General features: G+C 39.3%; 1 protein-coding gene across 10 annotated transcripts in view; it reads right to left on the bottom strand.

The window, feature by feature from the left end:
- Positions 1-4,760: 4,760 nt before the first annotated feature.
- ERICH2 (glutamate rich 2) overlaps positions 4,761-9,655 on the bottom strand; it is a 30,432-nt gene continuing 25,537 nt past the window's right edge. For all 10 annotated transcript variants that reach the window (XM_033423549.2, XM_033423555.2, XM_033423550.2 and 7 more), the window contains 2 exons: positions 5,606-5,677; positions 4,761-4,959 (listed from right to left, as the gene is read on the bottom strand). In XM_033423549.2, coding sequence (XP_033279440.1) covers positions 4,838-4,959; positions 5,606-5,677 — 194 coding nt within the window. In that variant the 3' untranslated portion in view covers positions 4,761-4,837. The remainder of the gene's footprint in view (positions 4,960-5,605; positions 5,678-9,655) is intronic.

The following is a 9,655-nucleotide window of genomic DNA, read 5'->3' as shown; positions in this document are numbered from 1 at the left end:
TTCTTCTCAGTTTCTCTTTTGTGCATTTTTCTTTCCTGGACTACCACTTAAATGTTGTTTATCATTTAAGATAATTCTACTTTCAGTCCTCTTCTATTCAGACTACACTTTCTCTGTGGGCTACCAATGCCTTACCTTTATTACTATCTTGAATTAAAGAGATATCTCTGTTATGTGTTATCTCGCTGAGTCTAAGCTCCTAAGACTCCTAAATAAGGTGTATATCATCAGCCAAAGTGTCTCTTCCAAGCTCCATACCATAAATTCCAAAACAACTAACACACAATATTACCTATGGCCAGCAGAATAATCCCCCCACCTCCCAAAGATGTCTATGTCTTAATCCCCAGCACCCATAAATATGTTAGGTTATGTGGCAAGGGACAATTAGGGCTACAGATGTAATTAAGGTTGCTAATCAGCTGACATTAAGATAGGGAAGATTACCCTGGACTCTCCAGATGGACCCAAAGTAATTACAAGCCTTTAAGGTAGAAGAGGGAGGAAGGGTGTTGAGAATTTAGCTGAACTATTTCATAATATTGTTGCCTTGGCATTCATTTTGAGTGGCTAAGTGGCCTACAGGGGCCTTGAACTGACACTAGCCTCTCCCTCAAGTGCATGCCCAGATAACAGCCCATGTACTAGACAATAGCCTGCAGATTCACAAGTAAGTATAAATCCCAGATATGACTTTCCCAGTGCCCCTGGTGATAAATAGTCTCTCGTGCTTCCCAGCTCCTTCCCCTGTGCACCCCACTTAGATAAGACCTCCACAGAGGTTACCAAAACTCTGCTCTTTTTAGTTTGAATCCACCAATCTGGACTTAGCCTAGGAACCCCAAAAGCACTCAGTTGTAGACCCTAAGTAAGACATGTACCCAGGGTCCTGCTGCCCACTCTCTCCTGCACCTTGACACCCCCCACCCCGTGGCCCCTTTGACGTATGCCATGTACCTCCTCTAGGACCCATGAGTAATAAATTTCTCTATTTCACTTTCCCTTGTGGTCTACTTAACAAATGCTAATTTCACAAAAATCACAACAAGGGAGAGAGGGCTAGAGAGATGGCAATGTGAAAAGGCATCAGTCAGACAGTGCTGGTTTTGAACACGGAAGAATGGGGCCCTGAGCCAAGGAATGCAGGAGGGCTCTAGAAGCTGGAAAAAAAAGGCAAGGAAACATTCCCTCTAGCGCCTCCAGAAAGAATGGAGCCTTGCTGATACCTTGGTTTTCGCCAAGTGAGATCCATTTTGGATTTCTGACCTCCAGAACTGTAAGATAATCAATTTGTACTGTTTTAAGCCACTAAGTTGCTTTAATTTGTTACAGCATAGAAAACAATATACTTCCTATATTCAACCTGTGTAAGTGAACCACCATATTCTCCAGCAAATCTGCTTTTCTTTCTGTGCTCCTTTTTCAGGTGATATCACCACTATCATGCATCCAGTTACCCAGTTGGGAGTCATCCTTGACCTCTACCTCTCCCCACATTTAATTCATCACTAATTTCTGTCTGTTCTTTCTACCTCTAAAATAACATCTTTGTTCCACTGCATCTCTGCTACTACCTCTTTCAGGCTACAGTACTGAACTGCTAGAATTATGTAACAGCAGAGTTTTGTATTCCACTCCAGTCTGTTCTCTATACTTTCATATATTTAAAAATGGAGATCCATAGGAAGAAATACATTTCACATCAAGATCTAGGACACACACACACTCTGAATGAAAAGTTTCACAAAACCATAATTCCCATATACTCTTTTGCAATGTGTGCTATTTTCTATTCTATGTATTTAAATAAAAAAAAAAACTCAGCTATTGGTGACTCACTACAGTGATTTCATATCTGACCAATGGATCATGACCTGTAGTTTGAGAACATATTTTTCTACCTGGCTACTAGAATGCTCTTTCTAAAATACAATCATCATTTTCCTTAAAATCTCTCAATGGCCTCCCACTACTTTAAGGATAAAGTTCAAACTTTAACACAGCTTGTAAGATCCACCATTTCCCAGCCTCTTTATGAACACAGCTTCATCTGTCTCAGCTCTAACTGGTTCATTTTCATTTTGCGATCCAACCATACCTGTTTACTTTCTGGACTCAGAATGTATCTACTGATAGAATGCTCTTCCCCACATCCTCTTCTTGTAGCTAATTCCCCCTCATTCTACCTTCTCAGCTTAGACTCCACTTCCCTCTGAATGCTTTCCCTGGACACCTGGCCCAGGTTAGGTACCTAAGGGTGTATGCTCCCTTAGCACCCTGGACTTCCTATCACCCTGCATTTCAACTGTGCCAGTGTTCTTTAAGAGCAGGTATACTTGGTAGGCCTTCAGTAAATATTGATTGAATAAATGAAACTATTTTGGTGGGTTCCCATCTTAAGTCCATTGAGTGGACATTTTGTACATTTGCAAATAGTTGAATATTTGGATTCTTTCCCACCACTGTAACGTTCTGAAGAAGGCAAAGGTCTGGAACTGAACTGTCTATATAGATACTTGTTTGCTGATTCATTAAACAGTTTCTACAGTTTAGCTCCGTGTGAAGCAGCACAGAACACGGGTTCAAGATTCACTAGATCTCTCATACTGAAACATGACCTAGCATCTCGTAGTCTTAATTTCCTCATCTGAATTTCCACTACCCCAGTCAATATTTACCCTTGGATATGCCCAGCATCCCAAATTCAATTTGTGTAACTGATGGGGACAATATAATAGCTTGCTCATAGGACTGAGAAGCCAGTGAGTTAAATAATATAAAATACTTACATAAAACAATAAAAAATACTTTGCAGATTATGTTTAGCTATTAGATTTTATATTTAGCTACCACATACAGACACACATGCCTATGTCAGGTTACGCCAACACCCTAAATTACACTGATTAAGGAGTTCAAGTAGGGTACTTCCCTGGCAGTCCAGTGGTTAAGACCTCGTCTTCCAATGCAGGGGGTGCGGGTTTGATCCCTGGTCAAGGAGCTAAGATCCCACATGCCTCACGGCCAAAAAAACAAAACATAAAACAGAAGCAATATTGTAACAAATTCAATGAAGACTTTAAAAATGGTCCACATCAAATTAAAAAAACTTAAAAAAACAAAACCAAAAGGAGTGCAAGTAGGATGAAGAATACGGATAAAGGGTACATACCCATAAATATGGATTATCCCACATGATCCAACCTCACGAACACTTAGATGTAGCTATAATACGGTCTGTAATATCATGGTCTTTTATTCAGAGTTTTTCCCTCAGAACTTGCCTGTTCCTTTAAAAGAAAACTAAAGTTTCACTAGTGTAACTAATTTAGCCTGCAATATCAGTTTTAGAGTATTTAATGACCTTCTTATGGGGAGGGCTCCAAAATCAGGTAAGTGACATCAGCTTGACATACGATGGTTTTCCTATGGTAGGAAGGAATAACAAACACCCCACAAATGAAAAGAACAAGTGGTTCTTGCGGTCTCCATCAGCCAGCCCTTCAGTGCTATCTGACTATTTATGTAACTAGATGATTATACATACCTGTCTTCATTTCTTTCAGATACTCCTATAAAATGGTGTAGCCTAATTCCTCCCTCTGAATGTTAGCACGCTACAAAATGCCTAAAGAATGAATTATGCTTTAAGCATTTTGGATATGACATGATACTCTGCTGATATAAGAATATAAATTCAAACTGCCTAACCCCAAATTAGATTGGCACACTCAAAACAAATTACTTAGGAATATTTTTCTCATTTTTACATCAGTTACCTTACAACCTAATTTGAAGGTGGTGGAAATTCATCAAGGAATACAGAATCAGCAAAATAATGTAGATTGATACATAAATAGTATAATAAAGTCTTATAAATATTTTATGAAAGAATATAAACATTGTCATTAACTTTCATCTCATTCATTCACTTGGTATACACATCCCGTTATTTTCCAGGCACTTGTCCAGTTGCTAGGGATATAACAGTGAAAAGACAAAGTCCTGCTTATGGAGGTTACATTTTCTGACAAGAAGGGAGAAGATAAAAAGAATAAATTAGGGGAGGGATAAATTGGAAGTTTGGGATTGAAATATATATACACACTGCTATATTTAAAATAGATAACCAACAAGGATCTACTGTACAGCACAGGGAACTCTACTCAACATCCTGTAATAATATAAATGGGAAAAGAATTTGAAAAAGAATAGGTATATGTATAACTGAATCACTTTGCTTTACACCTGAAACTAACACAACATTGTAAATCAACTATACTCCAAAATAAAATAAAATAAAATAAAACCTTAATAAAAAAGAATAATTAAATAAGAACTTCAGGTACTGATATGTGCTATAAAGAACATGAAACAAATGATATAAAATGCCTAAAGTAGTGGACATGGGAGGGGCTTGGAGTATGGATTCTGGAGCCATAATGTCCGTATGCAAATCTAGGCTCTACCGATCAACAGGTATATGATACTGGGCAAATGACTCACCCTCTCTGGGCCTCAGTTTTCTCATCTGTTGAATGGGGATGATAATAGTGCTAACCTCATAGGTTTGTTGGATTCAACAAATTAATGTATATAGAACAGCACCTGGCACATAGTTAGTGCTATGTGTTTTCAATGATTACTTCCCTCTCTGAGTAGCTCACCTTGAGCTAAAATCTAAATATTAAGAAGTAGCTCAAACTAATATGGATAAATTAAAAGAACTCTGTACCAAATAAAGAACAGTTAGACTGAAATGCAGCTCTCTTCTTTATATTTCCATAGTATACAGTAATGAACATACATGAAGATTAAACTATAGCAGCAACTGTCATCACCCATCTTCACATTCATCAGAGCTTTCTTCACTTGGATCCTCACTGCTCTCCCCTTCACTCTCACCACTACTGTCCTCTTCACTCTCTTCATCATCTTCCTCCAGATTTTGAGCTTTCTCTGCCACAGAAAGGGAAAGACTTGCTTTAAATGTTTCTTAGTATTTCTACCCTCAAAAAATCACAATTCTCCTTGTTTTCCCCGCCACTAAGAAATACATATTTTTGGAATGTGAGAACTGAGCTGAAGTTTGCTAACTGCATGTAGGGTCAAAGCAGTAGTACAAAGAAGAACATATTCTTACTGGCATAAAGATGTTCGTGGATTTAAAATAAATTTAATACACTGGTCTATAAAAATATTTTTTACTACCGTCAACTTAATTCTTACTTAAATAGAATAAGAGTAAAGCGAGATTCAGGGTGATTTAGAGGGTACTGGCTTTGCTTGGAACTGTGGGATAATCCCTTTAGTGCCTGGCACAATTAGCAGGTTCTGTTCCCTCTGAGGACTCTGTCAGTGCCCAACACCTTGTGCCCAGGGAGCCTGCTTTGCTTGGGCAGTTCCACCCCACAGAGGAAAGGGAGTCATCTTGACCATCCACAGAGGACAAGCCGGTTTCACGAAACCATCCAAGACAACCATTTAGCCTTTTCTTAACCACTTCATGAGGATGTACTTTGCCAATCTCCTGGGGCAATGGATTTTTAAATAGTGACTGCTCATAGTTCTATGAGAAAGAAGTAATTTCAATTTTTAAATTTACCCATCAGCAGCATTTCTTCAATAAGTGAGGAAAACTCCTTGGCCTCAGGATTTTCTGGTTCATAGATTAGGACTGAAAATGGACAACAGAATGCATATTATTAGTGTTTGAAGTGTTTCAGCAAACAGCCTCTTCAGAATGAGACTGAAACTGTCAATGAGAGTAAGTGAAAATGCACAAAGCAAAACCACCAACAATTATACCATGGGTATATCTAAGCGCAAATAGAGAAAATGTTCTACTTATCTTAGGTGCTTTGTAAGGGAAATACTCCTCATTCTAGTTTCTACCTCCTGTCCAAAGAAGGAAATCTCTATCACTATGAGGCTTCCCTCATGGGCCTGTAGCCAAAGTGTTTCTTGACTATAAGCATTCCCCAAACAAGGTGCAACTCCCGCAAAACATGGAGACTTTATTAATGACACCCTAGTCATCACCTACTTAACAGCACCCTCACCTCTTCATCAGACCCATTGTTTTTAAGTGCTATTTATTCCTTTTTGCTGATCCTTTATGTGAATGTGTCATCTTTCCTTTGGACCATATCAATAGATTTCTTTTTAGGCCTGTTAGTATGTTACCAATGTCCTAGAGCCCAGAAAGATTTACACCTTTTGTTTCAGAGTTTTCTAGGCTAGTTTATTTATTTTTTCAGATCTTGCTCTACAGATCTCTCTCTCTGCCTTCTTCCTACCTGCCTTGAGGTGTATTCATAATTCTGCACCATCCATTTAAATGTTGTGACTCCTGCGTAATATCTTGATGGCCCCCAGGGGGCACTGAAACATCAAGCGTGCTATTTGCCTGGCTAACAGTGAGACAGAGAATTGTGGATGGTTCACTTAGGCCCCAATGGCTCAGAGGGCCTCACCCCATATGGCTTTCATCCTGACACACTAAACCAAGGTCTTTATTTCCCAATTCCTAATATATAACAATGTACCATCAATCTGGGTTAGCATGAATGTGCACCTGCTCAGAACATGCTTTTAAGGCTTCTAGGGGTATTTATACATCTTCTAAGGCTTCTGATAAAAGTGACTGTTTGTACATTTTAACTTAGACTAAAATAATTTAGCAGTCTAAATCTTTCTCTGAGGCTAAGCCTCTTTCTAGAGCAGAGTTTCTCCAACTTGCTCCTTGAGATACTAGTTTCTTAAGATGTTAATATGCATTTGGGAAACTAGGCTAATGAAGTTAATCAGGTAAAGCTTATAGTAAGGAGTAACTGCAGGATTTTACATAGCCATTAATATGCTCATAACTACTATGGATCTTACAGAGAGGAGAATGTGGTTTCCCCAATTTATTATCCCCATGGAATCCTTTTTTGGTGGAACACTTACTAAGAAATCTTGAACTAATATTCCTTGGAACACAGCTTAGAAAGTTTCATGTTGGAGTTAGGATTATTCCATGGGAGTGGAGCATGGCATCAGCTATTCTCAGCGTTTAACAAAAAATGCTGGCAATTGTCAGAGTGACGGAAAGGTATCTGCTTTGAAGCTTAGCCCTGCAATATCCATCCTAGGTGATAAATAAAAAACGCTTTGACAGGCTAGTAGGGTTTGTAAAAAGGCAAGAGAAGCCCTTAGCACATGCAGTTGATGTTCTGGGAGTTGTTTCCCAACCGGGGCCCATAAGCAGAGGCCGGTATGGACCCTGAAGAAAGACTGTCAGATGTGAACCCTGGCTCTGCCACTGTCTAGCTGGGTCACCTTGGTGAAAGCATTTAATGCCTCTGTACCTCAGTTCCCTTATCTGTAATAATACTATTGACCACATCAGGCTGTTCTGATGAATCAAACAGATAATATGGATAAAGATAAATACTTAGTTTAGTCCTTGGTGCATGGTAGGTGCTGAATAAATGTTGATTATTAGTTTTCCTGGAGTGGTTCTGGGCCTGGAGAAAGGCTTGGTTCCCTCCTAAGTGTGCAGTGGATGCCTCCTTCTGGCTGAAGGGCTGGGGCAGGGAGCTGGGGATTCTGCTGCCCACGGAGCTCTAAGGCCCTCAGACAGGAGGCTATGCTAGGGTACACAGACTGTTGGTCTTGTTCACTGTTGCAGCCCTAAGAGAGTACCTGACACAGAGGTGGAGCCTTCAAAACATTAAAAAAAAAAAAAAAAAAAAAAAGGAATAAATGAATATAGACAACTGAATAGGAAGCAGTCCTTTTATGCCTTGATAAAATTATACTCTAGGCTAATAAGAAAGGGTGATTTATTTTACTCAAAAATAAATAGAGGGCTTCCGTGGTGGCACAGTGGTTGAGAGTCCGCCTGCCGATGCAGGGGACACGGGTTCGTGCCCTGGTCCGGGAGGATCCCACATGCCACGGAACGGCTGGGCCCGTGAGCCATGGCTGCTGAGCCTGCGCGTCCAGAGCCTGTGCCCCGCAACGGGAGAGGCCACAACAGTGAGAGGCCCGCGTACCGCAATAAATAAATAAATAAATAAATAAATAGAAAACTTTATAGGAACTTTCTTTTCTGCAGATACATCTGTATTTGTGTTAGACCCATGATGATGAGAACCATTTTGGTTTTCAGGCCATTATTTTTAAACATTTACAATTATTATAATTGACAGAGTAAGCCTTCAAGGCTTAAAAGTTATTTTTGTAGAATCTCGGGCTGCCTGTGAGCAGAAGTGTTGGCACCCTGAGATGACTGGGCTGCAGGTAAAGAGACCAAGAAATGGGAAGACTGACAGAAAATCTCACAGTCAATCATGAGACTTGGGACTCTTGACTTGCAGTCTCATTTAAAAACCACTTTTCCAAGGCTTCACCAACAACTTTTTTAGAAGGCAGGATAAAAAGAAAAGAACCCATTTGCACCTGGGATGCAGGATGGGAAGCCCTGCAGCCAAGTGAAGATACAAATGATTATACGGTGATTGGTTATTCAAGAGAGTGGATTTGTAAAACATTTCTGCAGGGACAAAGATGCACTATTTCATATAAACTAGTTGCCTTAGATACAAATAAAAAATATATTAGTCAACTTATAGGAGCCATTTCAATCTGATTGATTCATAAAAGCATCTCTTTTCCAAGTCTCTGCCTACTTAACCAGAAATATAAGCTTATTAGTCAAATGAGGAAATGGAAATATAGCAAGAAATCATAGGCTCTCAAGCCAGACCTGGGATCTAATCCTAGCTTTACCACTGGGTAGCTGTGTGACTTTGGGTGAATTAGTTCTCCTTGCTAGCCTCACTTTGCTCATCTGTAAAATGAGGTTAATCATATCTGTCTCATTGAATTGCTGTAAGAATTAAACAATGTATGTTTAATGTTCCCATAGTAGGTGTTCAATATATACATATATAAATACATAAAAATGTAAATACACAATCTATGTTTACATGCATAACTTTATAAATATATACATAGAGAAAGGTGGAGTGTTTCATGGAAGAGCTAGAAGATGGGGGGAAAAAGAAAGAGACAAAAGAATATCTATGCTGGAGAGAACAGACTTGTGGTTGCCAAGCTGGGGGGATGAGGGAGGGACGGGTTGGGAGTTTGGGGTTAGTAGATGCAAACTATTATATATAGAGTGGATAAACAACAAGTGCCTACTGTATAGCATAGGGAACTATATTAAATATCCTGTGATAAACTATAATGGAAAAGAATATGAAAAAGAATGTATATATATATGTATGACTGAATCACTTTGCTGTATAGTAGAAATTAACACAACATTGTAAATCAACTATCCTTCAAAACAATTTTTAGAAAAAGAATATCTATGCTGTAGGAATTTACATATAATATTTTAGGGTCCATGCCAGATGAAAAAAATTTGTTTTGTCTGTTGCTCTGAACACAGAGAGGGACTTTGGGTAAGCCCTCAGCCAAGCGTTCCTATTTGCATCAAAGAACTAGCACTTCCTTCTCCCTGGAACAGTCTGTCTACAACTCTCTGTTCTTCCTTGAACTTGCCTGGCTTTGCAAAACCGGGGCCTCCCTAATTTTCACATCCTTGCCTGGCAATCTGCCTCAGGGGCAGCCAATCTTACTTTGCACACCCCTGCTC

Source organism: Orcinus orca, chromosome 7 (genome assembly GCF_937001465.1).
Source record: "Orcinus orca chromosome 7, mOrcOrc1.1, whole genome shotgun sequence".
Lineage (NCBI taxonomy): Eukaryota > Metazoa > Chordata > Mammalia > Artiodactyla > Delphinidae > Orcinus > Orcinus orca.
The sequence above is the reverse complement of the archived record's forward strand: the minus strand, read 5'-3'. Positions and strand labels throughout refer to the sequence as shown.